General features: G+C 39.5%; 1 protein-coding gene across 1 annotated transcript in view; it reads right to left on the bottom strand.

Annotated features, from left to right (window-relative positions):
• Positions 1-13,115, bottom strand: part of PTN (pleiotrophin) — an 80,960-nt gene that overhangs the window by 24,806 nt on the left and 43,039 nt on the right. Inside the window, exon 2 of the mRNA XM_064457455.1 lies at positions 1,295-1,404. Coding sequence (XP_064313525.1) covers positions 1,295-1,403 — 109 coding nt within the window. The 5' untranslated portion in view covers position 1,404. The remainder of the gene's footprint in view (positions 1-1,294; positions 1,405-13,115) is intronic.

Genomic DNA, 13,115 nt, shown 5'->3' with positions numbered 1-13,115 from the left:
GGGGGAAGAAGAAGGAAGGAGGGGGACGTTTGGAGTGATGGCATTCCCAAGTAACGGTTACACATGATGGAGCCCTGCTTTCCTGGACGTGGCTGAACACCTGCCTGCCCATGGGAAGTAGCAAATGAATTCCTAGTTTTGCTTTGTTTGTGTGTGCACAGATTTTGCTTTACCTATTAAACTGTCTTCATCTCAACCCACAAGTTTCCTCAGTTTTACTCTTCTGTTTCTCTCCCCCATCCCACCAGCGGGGAGTGAGTGAGTGGCTGTGTGGTGTTTAGTTGCTGGTTGGGGCTAAACCACGACAGTATACCATGTCACATTTTACGTCAGACCAAAATTCCAAATAAAAACTACATGGAGAAGTGTATTAGAAATACTGTTAATACAGGTGGATTTGTTGCTCAAGGACAAAATAAGGATCAAGATGTCATTTAAATCCTTAAACCTAAGTCTGATGAGAAGACTGCAATGTTATCAAACCCAAGGGTTCACAAAAATAATTAGTTAGGGCCCCAAAACATCACAAGTAACTTTAAATAGCCTTATATAAAATTATTTTCTTTCTCTCTCTTGTATATTTACAATCACATTTTCTCATATTTCCATACAACCACAATGGTTACAAACACCTTTTTTGTTAATGGGAACACTAATTCTCATAGACTCACAGGTCACATAAACTGGTGTGTAAGAAGCTTGTAAATACTAAGACCTTAAGAAAAACACCAAAAGATATGTTCCTTAAAAAATGTCAAAACTGGGTTTGAGAGATGTGAATTTTCGACCCCAGGCCTGCCTCTCCTATAATGAGGTCTGCGTTTATCACTGACAGAAAGCAATTACTGCTGGATGTCTGGCTGTCTATCTGCAGTGGTGAGTTAGTTCAATTCTTTGTCAGAGGATTTCCACATCAGACAGCATTGGAGTAGCACTGTCATATACAAGACTGAACTAGCGACACGATAACCACTCTTTCATCCCTCCTGTTTGGTTCTCTCTAAGTCAAGCACGAACCTATTCCCAAAGCAAATTCTAAGTTGCTTTGCAATACCCATCCTGTCATAAACTGAGGGCTCCAGTCTCTGGGGCTGTCAAGCTGCCAGATTTCATGGAAACTACTTTTTGTTTTCCTATTTAACACAGACCAACATGTCACAGCCACAAATCCCTACCCTGTATGTCAAAAGGTTAACGAATGACCTGAATTTCATGACAAAACCAGAAGGATTTGACATTCTCCCACACATGCAATCTATCTTGGGGATTAACTCTGAACTACACTGGACCTTACCTGGTTTCTCTTTTTTGCCAGCCTCGGTGGTACTCACAGCTGCCAGAATGAAAACAAGTGCCAGGAGGGCAGCTGTGAACAGTCGACGATGCTGTTGTTGCTGTTGCATTCTGGGGATTAACAAGAGAGAGGGAAAAAATGGTTGGTTAGACTCTAAAAAGTGGGACCCCATCTAAAGTGTTGCTACAGCATTTTTGGGAAGCTATGCTTCAGGGTCATAAGACACGAGCAGGTCAAACATAATTAGCCACTGGCAGAATGGGCAGTTATCTTCATTCCAGAGAGAATACAAAGATTTTTAACAGTTATTTTCCAGCCTGTGTGGCATACCACTTATCTACATCACTGATGTTATGGATGAGGTTTGCCACAGGAAGTTCAGTAATTATTGCTCACCTTCTAGAAACCTGTCAGAGGATCAAGGGTCCTGATGGGCCTGGAATTTCTCTCTTCTTTCCTGACCTCTGGCTGTGATTTATTGTGTAGAACTAAAAATAACATATACTTTGTGTTTCAGTTTACCAGTTAATATAAAGTAGGGAATGCTACACTGTCCACCTTACAAGGGTTCTAGTTCTTATTAGGCTGACTTGACATCTGAAAAGAGCTTCTTTCATGAAAACTTATATAGGTGATATGTGATGTATTATCTTAATTGTCATTGGCATGTTGCTACCTACCTTTTACTTTCCCTCCAATTAGTGTCTCTTCCTAATATAAATTAAGCTAATTGCCTGAAATGCAAAATGGGCAAAGAGATAGGACTTGCACAGACAGCTAAAGGCTATCTATAGCATACTAACGAACCCCAAATCTGGATTTGGGAAACAAATATTAAAATATAAAAAGGTATTAAAAACATTTGCTTGGTGGTGAAGCTCCAGTTACTAGCCAATCACCGAAAGTCATTCAGAGCTGGCTGACTTCAATTACTTACACATGTATTTCCCTTTCAGTTTGCTATAATTCGCACTGTCTCATGTTGGAAAGAAGGGCCATAACAAATACATATGTTAAAAATAAGCAACCTCCCCATTTCCCAGAGACAGCTCTCTAGTAGGTGGCCAGGTACCAAGACAGTCGACCAGAGATTGCCCAGATGGAAGGTTTCTCCAGACTTTTTTGAATGAGGGCCCATGACATTCATGCTACGCCAGCCTTCCGAGAAGGTGTCAACAGTGCTAGCCACTAAGCTGGCCTTAAAAACTCAAATGAACTGGTATTAGAGAGAGTTTAGAGGCAACCTGAGCTTGTTTTGCTGAGCACAGCAACCTTAAGGAAGAAATAATTCTCACCATGAACAAAGAACAAAATGTATTTGAAATTTAATTTGGCACTCCTCAGTATTCCCTGCTGGCAACCTCTTGTTCAAAAGCAACATAATTGTAATTGACATGGAAAATAGGAGTGGAATCCCACACAGACTTTTATGTATCCATCTTTCTTTAATATCATGCTAGAAGCCAGATGACGAAATTTAATAGTTTTGTTTAAATAAAGCTCATGTGAAGATTGCAAGAGGCCTGGCACTCAAATGTCTGAAAGAGCTGTCATTAGCATCAGTTCTGTTTAATTCAGAAGAAGGTACCATTTCCCATCATGAAGAAAGGACCAGCAGCATTTCCAATGAACTCAAACAGCCCAGAGCTAGAGCACGAGTCTTGCATGAGCTTGGGTTTGGTTCTCCCTTTCTTCTGCTATATGTTTCCACTTACAGCCTCTCATGCTTTACAGAAAATTAAATTAATAAATAAATAGATGAAAGCAATTAAAAAAACAAATACACAACCTGTTTTTTTATTCAGCTTACCTCAAACTGGTTTCCCATAACCACAGTTGCCACACTGTCAAGACACCAAACATACCCCCTCAGCCCCTTTCCCATGGAGAAACTTCACCACAAGTAGCACTGCATCTCACCTCACATCTCATTTTCACAACAATTTATCTTCTCACCTGCTCATTCTAAACATCTCACCAGACTCCCTCCTTGAAGGAGTATTAAGTGCTTATGTGGAAACATACTGTAAGAGACAAATACTTCCACAACCTCAAGGCACCATCCCAGCAGGCTGTCTGGGGATGTCAGGAGGTAAAGCAAGGCAGCACCAGTGGGTTTGTTGAGCAGGATGTCCCCACATGCAAGAGAAGCCTGCTGTGGGCTTGGGGCTCCCACCCGCATCCCTGCTGCCCGCCCCAGGGATTGGGGATGCAGTCACACACAGGCCCATGGGCTGAATGCAGTCACCGGGAGCTGTGGATAACTGTCTTTAGGGAAGCTCCCTTATATTAAGTTGACAGAGACTCAAATTCAAATCTGATCAACATTATTTTCAACAAAACAGGCAGGGAAAATAGCTGGGTTTTGGAATGTGAAATGTTCCAGAAGCCCTATAAAGAAAACCACATGGAACCTTAATATAGCATGTTTTGCTAAGACTCCAAGTCTCTCTATAGCCAAAATACTTGGCCAAGTTGTCTAAGGCAAACACTAAACCTGCAGAGACAGAAAAAGAGAGAGCACTCTCTCTATATATATATATCTCCCTCTAGCAGAGAGAGCCAGGCTGCTTCCCAAAGTGCCTTTACTATTAATTACCAACAAGTGAAAGGCCATGATGTACAGAAGGAGGCCTTGCCTATCACCACACCAACATTTCAAATTTGATGTAACAGGTGCAATTACAGAAAATTGCATAACTGTTTTGCACATAATAGATTGGTAAGGGCAGGTGCTACCACAAAATTCCAAACATCACCTACAGCCTGTATACAGTACCCATTAAATATTAGATATTTTTTCAGAAGGCCAGAAAATCCCATCTATCAGTAATCACTTGAGTCTGATCTTTACCTTTCCTTGCAAATATTTCAGCCATTAAGCAGGTGAATGAAGAGAAAAACTTGTCAAACTAGACTTGTTTTTGAAAATAATATATTCCACTCGGGAAAAAAAAAAACCCCAAACCTAAACCCTTTGTCGTCTTTATTTTTCCAAAATTTGAAGATGACAATTTTTCCTTTTCCTTAGATTCTGTGAAAACATTTCCAGTTCAACCTTTGGTTTAAAGAACTGCCAAAAATATTAATAGCAATGAAAAAACAAGTGTTTCACGACATGCAAAATGAACTCCTCCTTGACTTTTTTTTTTTTGTAATAAGCCTTCTATCTACAGCAATGGTAAGAAGTAAATCATGTGTCGTGAAGGGAGAGTATTTCTAAAATCCTGTATGACAGCCCCTAAACAGCAAGGCAGGAGCATTCAATGAAATGGTGGTGGCATTTACAACCAACAGGAAAACACAAAAATAAAGAAAAAATATATATAAATGGGGGGGGGAGCTCCAGGAAACTTCAGAAGAGAGAAAAGGTAAAGAGAGAGAAAGAAAGTTTAGAACAGTTTAAATGGCAAGCTGAAACAAGATCAGAGAAAAAGATTAAGCAATCATGAAAAGAGCACCAAAACAGGAATGAGAGAAGAGAGAAGTAGTTCATGATGGTTAAACACTAAAACAAAGTGTGTTAGGAAAACATGAAATGTGTAATGAGGTGAGAAGTGAAGCCCAGCTGAGATGCACCATAGCAAGTGGCTCTCCCAACAAAAATGAGGCACAGGAATTACTTCAGTCTTACACTTGATTTCACAGTCAATCTCTGCTTGGGAGTAAAAAATGAAAGGAAAATTAAAACATGGGAGGTGATCAGAAAATTAATGAGTTCGTAAGCCATACATCTATGTGTTCAATTGCATGTTGAGCACCAGAAAGAGATTCAGGAAGAAGTCACAGTAAGGCTGCAGTTTAAAGGACCTTCCGAGTGGAGCCTGAGCCTCCCACTCCAAATCCCGCACTATCCCTGACTTAGTTTTACAATCATCTCTCCTAAACCTGATTCATTAAATCATTCCTTTCCTGTGATGAGTACACTCCACACGACTAACTGTACCAACTCTTTTAGGAAATACCTTTCCTATGGACTGCAGCACACAAATCCCAGCTCTACCAGAGACCCAGACCAGTATCCACGTAGCAGACACTTCCATTTTGGTCCAGAAGCACTACAGATGCTCTCATGCAGTGCCAGACTTTGTCTAACACCCCAAGGGAAAAATTTTATTCCCTCCAACCCAAGACCCTGCCAATGCAGCTTGCTTACTTCATACCCAAGTTGGCAAGCCAAGGTGGCCCAGGTGTTTTCACGCTGTGCTCAGTAGATGTTTGGATCTCTGTTAGTGCATGTCAAGCTTGCTGGAACATCTCTGTCTACACTCATGCAATTAACTCATACACAGGTTCTCCATTTCTTACATTTGAACAAGTCTCTCCTGAACACAAGCATCCAACAAACCAATTTCATATGAAGCTCCATCAGTGAGCAAGTGTTTATTTTTCATAGCCTTACTGAAACTAGCATATGCAGCATATCCTAGGATCACATATGCCTTTTGCAGGTGGCTTTTTTGCTGTTAATAACTATTACTCAGAAGCCCTTCCCTCAATCTGCTCTTTCCAAAGCAATTGGCAAGGTCCCAGATTATAGAAGCAAGTATTTTATTATTAGTCCATATGAGTGTAATCTCCCACTCCGAACTATCAGTTTTTCTCACATGATTTAACCTGTCCATATTCTCCAGCTTTTCCAGTATAATATGCCAAACATCAGCTGTGTTGATAATGCTGTTATCCTACAGCCCTGCATGTACTGCAGTACTGTATGCCATTGCTAATGACAGGCCATGGGCTTTCTAGTGAGTTTGCAAGGCCTCAGGACAGAGGCTTGTCGAGGCTCGCTCTGTCTGAGCTTTCCTTGGCCTACGCACAGCTTTTTCACATTTGGTTCAGCTGCAACGACAATATTTCTAATTGACCAGCTAGCTACAGCTAATTTGATTTACTTCTGTCACTGTTTTTATGACTCTACTATAATAACGTACTATAGAGGAATACAGGACTGGTGTCTTAGCAAAGGCCTTGAAAAGTGGAGACATGGGATGCAGCGCAGAGGAGTATAGGTATGGGGGGCACAAGATGGGGCACAGGCTTGGCAATGGAAATCCTCCAGCTATAAAAAACTCACCCGTGGACAGATAAAGAAATGCAGACCTGGAGTTGGACAAAACTAGATATAGGAGTACAAAAGAGAACACAGAAATAGTTTCCAACCTACCTAAAAGATGCCATATATAGTAAGTTCCACATACAAAAGTGGAGCTTCAGACCAATGAAAAAAGTAAACAGTATAAAAGCATGCTGGCAAACATACAGAACCAACCCCAAGTTGATCCTAAAGTGAGGAAGAAGAAACCATCAACGTGAGCTGCATATTCTTCCTGGCAAAAGTTTCAAGGTGCTGACAAGTCACCATAACCATCCCTACCACCAACACTATAACAAAGCTACCAACCTTAGGGCTGAGAGAAGCTGGGGAAGGATCAGCATAACATTAGGAAAAGTAGTTGGATCCAAGTGTATGTGTAACAAATTTGTGTTGGTTTTGGTGTTATTATTAAAACATCTGCATAGACATATTCCTTCTTTGTAAAAATTACATCTACACTAATAACGATTCTTGGATTAGACTCTTAACATTTCAATTACACTAACAATAATTTCTTTTACTTTATATAAATATATATTAAAAGTATGGTTCCTCTTTTCCTATAAACAGTATTTTGAGCATAACTGTGACTCCCAGCTTTGTCTTTTAGTACACTATCATTTTCATCCCATGATCATGAATAAATAAAGCGCATCCCAAAAGCAGACTTAAATTCCTACCACCCATTATTTCTTTTCACAGCACTGCTCATTTTGAGCTCTCTTTAAGCTCCTTACCCATGTTAAAACTACCTTTTTGCATTAATCCCCCCTTTTTCCTGCTTGAATGAATAATTTCTCATCAAGTCCCACAACAAATACTTTAATAAATTACAGTTTGATTAGTGCCAGATTAGTCACGTCTACAAAATCAGTTTTTAAGTGAGCTAGTTTGGGAGATCAGTTTCCTTTCAGTAAGCACATGCTGTGTTTAATGAAACTTAACAGCTACCTCCACTTCTTAAATTATTCTCTTATTCAAAATATGTCCTATTTTGCAGTCCATTGAGGGCAGATAAACATGTCTGCAGTTACCTCTGTTTCTTTCCACCTTCTTAAATATAAATATTATATTTTCTATGCTCTGGTTGTACAACAGCAGGAAGTATTCGATGCATGTTTTAACAGTCTTAATGAATCAGAAATGTCAAGTGCCATTTTTGCAGTACTCTGAGATGGAAACACACAGTTTTCTCTGTAAAAGAGAAGTTAAGAGCACTCAGCTCTTAGGAGTTTGACCTCTGTAACAGCTGCAGAAACTTCTGCTACTCCAGGTCTCCCCTGGAGACCTGTTCCCCCTCTTTTTTCTTGAGGAAAAATGTCAAATTTTTTTTTTGTTACTTTGATAGAAATAGTTTTGAAGTAATCCTTTATTAAAAATCTTGCATTGGTCCAACACACATCACCAGTGTACTTAATTTCTTAAAAATTAACTTTGAAAAATTTAATTAGATTTATGTTCATGATCCTATGTAATATAAACTGAATCAGCTTGCTAACACTTGACACAAATGGTTATTTTTAAGGATGAGTTTTAAAGGATGAGCTGTAAGGTCATACCGAATTAAATTCTAAAACAGCATCAACATTTTATAGTTCTATGGTAGGTAGTGAAGAAATCACATTGAAAAATAATTAGCCCCTACTATTAGTAGCACCATTTACCTTCTAATCTAAAATTGGAAAGATAAACCTAGCTGTAATGAGAGATCTCCTTATTATATTTTCCTCACTCATAACAATATAAGGACTTCTAACTAAATTCACATCCAACTTTGGGTAAACACAAAAGTAGGACATATTTTTCCATACTCCTCCAAAGTAGTTTTGAGTCATATGAATCCTATCTTACACATACCAGTAGTTCTTATTTGTTTACACAGTGTTTCTTTAATTTCCATTACAGCTATTTCACTTTTACTCTGGTTTCTATCTTTTCTGGACCTTCAAATCCTGCCTATCAGTCATGATTTCCATTTCAGAGCAGGTGTGGGCTAACCCAATAATATCCATCTGCAGATACTACACATCTTTCCAGCTTCTCCAATTCATTGCCCAGGCCACCTGTACCTGATATTTCTCTCTGATCTCACCCAAATTTCTTCCAGGTACCAGCTTTTCATTAAGTATCTTTCCACCCCTACTGCTGCATTTTTCAAGAGCAGTAATATTTCTTTCTCTTGGCTATAGTACCACTGAAATGTTGCTTCTTTATCTAATGCTAAAACTTTAATCATCTTATTTTTCCTTCCTGAGTACTAAAATTAGACATGGAAATCACATTCATTTCCCTGTGTGCTTCCTTATGGATAAAGATCCCCAAACTCTCACAGCACAAAACCTTGAGCCAACTTGCTGATCATCATTTAGTTGCACCTTCAGGGACCAAAAAATGCTGTGTTCATTTCAAACAGAACTACTACTATAGCCTTAATAGTCTAAAGGGTAAAGTGAGCCAAGGTTTAAGGAAAGAAAGAACCTTTAATTATAACAACCAATTGCTCAACCAAGTGATACTACCTCTGGCTGAAAAACCATACCTTAATCTCATTTCTAACAATGGTTACATTTCAGAATGATTTTATTAAAGAAAACCTACTAGAATAATGATGAACAACCAAGTTTTCTTCTTTGGTCATATGAAGTAATGAAATGATATTTTACTCTTGGAGGGATTAGGGGGTGGGAGGGGGTGGGTGGGTTGTTCAGTATAACAAAACATGTCCCCCCCCACTCCCCACATTAATTCAGAGACCCACGCCTACTGCAATCCTGCCCAAAGCAAAATCTCTGTGTTCATTAGCCCTGCTTCTTTTCCTTCCCTGCTGGGATTGGTATTCTTTTGTGATATAGTCATGAAATGTTGGGAGCTGCATCAGCAACACTGAACAGCAGACATCAGTAGTCTGAGCCTGTGTGCTAACAAATTAGTTCAAAGTGGTGTAGGAAACCCCAAACCTTACTGAAAAAAGTTCCCTGCACTTCAGCCGCAGGAGGGCGGCTGGGTAATGGGCCCAGCCTTTCAGCACCCAGCCTCCAGTTCCCTGTTCCAACATGCAAGACACTGTGCAGCCGGCAGGTTGTTCTGTCTGGCCAAATGATTGAGAATCAGAGAGTTCAACTAACAGACGCTTCTCAGTCTTTCTTTTTTCTATTCCCTCCTTTACTTCCATGCGTGGAGGGAGAGAAGGGCCACCCCACACAGCAGCAGCTTCAGAGATGCTCTGCCCTCCATGCAGGGGAGGAGAAGCTGGCAAGCAGAGCAGCATCTGGTAGGGAAGACACAATTGCTTCCAAGGTGAACCAGTACTGGCAGGAGTTGTGTAAGCAGGAATTTATTCAGCAGTATAGTGGCACATTCAAAAAAAAGAATAAAATTTAGTGTAACTATATGTTTGTTGTTGCAGATCAGCCAGGGAAAAGTGAGAAAACTCTGGAAGACTGAAATTATATTTAGCAATTATTATTTTTTTTTAATCAGCATGTACACTCAACTACAGCACAGGGTACCCATAATAACAAGCCAGAATCTGTTAGCTAGAAAGGAAAAAAAAAAATCACTCATAACCCTTCTGATAAGCCCAAGTCAAACACTTCAGTTCAAAAAATTGCAGTGTGCAGTTCAGGGTCTAAATTATTCAATATGTAATCCTCTTCATGTTCTCTTTTCAACATGGACATCATTAAGGGCCAGAAAAATGATCATTTTGGCCAGTGAGTTATGCCAATGCCATGAAAATAAGCATGGAACCAAGAGTTGCATGACTGAAGAAAATTATTAAAATGTAAACAACAAAAAGTCAAAATCAATGATCAATTAACATGTCCCATCTAGCTTTGCTCAAGTAAATAAGCTAAAGTGATTAGCCAAGTTGTGGATAACAGTTTCCCTAGCCTTTGATATTTGCATAGTTGATCATGTGTTTGTCTCTCGCATCAGGTTGAGGCAAACACATAGTCTTTGGATAGTTTATATTTCTAGCTCCCTGGACATAAATTAGTAGTTCAGGTTGATAACAGATACCCCTGGGTACATGAATTCTGCCTTTTAGTGCTGAGCATAGTTTAGACTGACTCAAAACTCAAGAGAAGACCTGGTCCAAACAAATGCAGAGAGAAGATTTCTTCCATTTTTCAAAAATGCTTTGCCAAAATTAAAATGTTTTGTGGGAGAATATAAATTTCAACAAGGACACAAATTTTTTGAAGGCATTTTTATAAATTAAAATAATTTTATTTTTCTTCATTTTCACTAATATTAAACTATATTCCCTTCCATTAAAAATATAATTTTACACAAGCTATACAAAGGAATCTCCTGTTTCTCATAGGCAGAATCTTCAGATACTTCTGCAATGTAACATCAGACCTAGAAATCTGAGGTTCCATTTGGACTTCTCGTTAGCCCACTCTATCTCTCGGGGAGCACCAAGAGCTATGCATTTCCTTCATTGCAAGTTTTAAGCAATATTTTGCTAACCCAGGACTCTATAAGCCATTAGCTGATCACAGAACAAGGAATCAATAATAAAACATGTAATTTTTTTTTTTTTTTGTGGAAGTTTACAATTCACACAGTTTTGTGAACAGAAGATATAATGGTAACAAATAGTCTCTTCCCGAGAGAAAACAGAGAGCTAAACAAATACAACAGGCAGTATGGATGGTTAAAAGGCCAGGGAACTAAAAACCTAACAGAGATGCCAAAACCCTCAAAAGGGGATTAAAAGTTTTATGCTTCTCTCTTTCCAAGTTTCCAACATGAAATTTCACAAAAGTTATTTTATTTTCAGAAAGCTTAGGGAACACACCTAATATTTTTAAAATGTCATAACTGAAAAAATACCTATTCAGTATCATAAGCTGATGTTAAGAAATTAACCATGTCAATAAAAGGGTGAAAAAACCATGCTGTTCTTTCAAGAGAAGTATTATGTTTATTAAATGTAAAAGAGGCAGTTGCTGTTTTCTCTGTTGGTCCCCAGCCAGTGTATAGTTATTATTTTCTTAGCCCTGGCCTTCAAATTTTCTCTTAGCAACTACATCATTTCAACATCACTGTTGAAATCAGTTTTCTCTCCTTCTCTCCCCACACTCTTATTTTGCTCTTATCCACAATGCGTACATTTTCTTACTCTCTTTTGCTCGTGGTGGGTCTGAGCAAGTCAGGGCCCTCAAGTGATAACTAGCACTGACTTTTGCAATTGCCTCTTCTATTAACCTTCCCCCTCCCACTGCTCTAGCTGAGAGGCTGCAGAAAACAAAACAAAAACCCCAGACCAAGGCTGATATTTCAGTTTGTTCTGCTATATTTTCAGATCCTAACTGAAAAAGACATTTTAAGCTACTTCTGTTACTGTGATTTTTTTTCCCTCCATGCTTTTCTCATAATGATCGCAGCCGCTATGTCACTGTCTACGAAGTCACCCTGGGGTTCTTTACACTTTCATTCCCCAAGACTAAAGATGAGATCAAACAGTCCTGGATTTGACCAGCCAACAATCCACCAGGAAGACCACAGGAGTTTCACCTCCATTCTCTCCAATTACTTTCCTTTCAGTGAAAGCGAGACCAAGCTGCGGGTCAACTCTCCTGTGCATCATCTGCATCAATGTGTGTCTCCTGGAGAATCCACATGTTGTGGCCCTGAGTTTCCCCAGCCACAGCTACTGGTAAATCCTCTCTCTCTATTCTCTTTTGACTCCATCTTCACTGCTCCCCAAATGTGCAAAAGATATAATTACTTATCATAGAATCATAGCATGTCCTGTGTTGGAAGGGACCCATAAGATCATCGGGTCCAACTCCTGTCCCTGCACAGGACAACCCCAAAATTCACACCATGTCTCTGAGGATGTTGTCCAAGTGCTTGGATACCTTGAGCCTTGGTGCTGTGATGCCTCCCTGCAGAGCCTGTCCCAGTGCTAGTGTTCCGGTTGTATTCCAGTGCTACTTGATAATGGCAGAGGGACAAAGCATGCCTATCTGGGGGAAAACAAGCCTTTATTCCACTTGTTCTTTCTGTCTCCTTTCCCACCTCAGACTGGCTAGTGTCTTTGCTCTACCTAATGTTCTTCTAGTCGCCTGAGATTATTAAGACACAAAGTATTTTTTCATGGTGTTGCATGACAAGTTTCCAGATCCTTACTACTTGGGTACTGTGACACTACAGGACCAGAAAAGGGCTAATAAATGCTGTAATACAGAGTTTTCTGGTACAAGGAGCACAGATGACATCTGTCTGGCTAGCTAATGTGTTTTCATCTATAAGATGAATTTAGATACCTTCTGAAAATGTTAGAGTAAGAAATGTTATATTCGCATCCACTTGCTAAACACAGGGCATGAAAGAGTCTCTCATTGTCCCTGTCTGGCCAAGGGAAAGTTTTCTTCACTACTATAAATTCGTTTATTGAAACAGAATAAATTAATGAAGCCTCATTTTCTTGACTGCAGCAGTTGTAACAATGTCCTAGGGGTATCACAGTCAGAGGAAAACAGGAGCAATCAATGAATATAACTCTTTTGTAATCAGGTCTACAGCCAAATACTATTATTAATACTACTATGAGGAAAAAACTGTGTGCCGATACACACCAACGTCACCACAGCCACAGTGGTCATATCATTATCATGAATGCATCATGATTTGAGAGCTGTTTAAGCTATGACATGAATTTCATAATGAACAGCTGTACCATACAAGCCAGGCAGATGCCTCCAC

Source organism: Phalacrocorax carbo, chromosome 1, assembly GCF_963921805.1.
Source record: "Phalacrocorax carbo chromosome 1, bPhaCar2.1, whole genome shotgun sequence".
NCBI classification, from domain to species: domain Eukaryota; kingdom Metazoa; phylum Chordata; class Aves; order Suliformes; family Phalacrocoracidae; genus Phalacrocorax; species Phalacrocorax carbo.
Note: the sequence above shows the minus strand (reverse complement) of the source record. Positions and strands in the feature narration are given on the sequence as shown.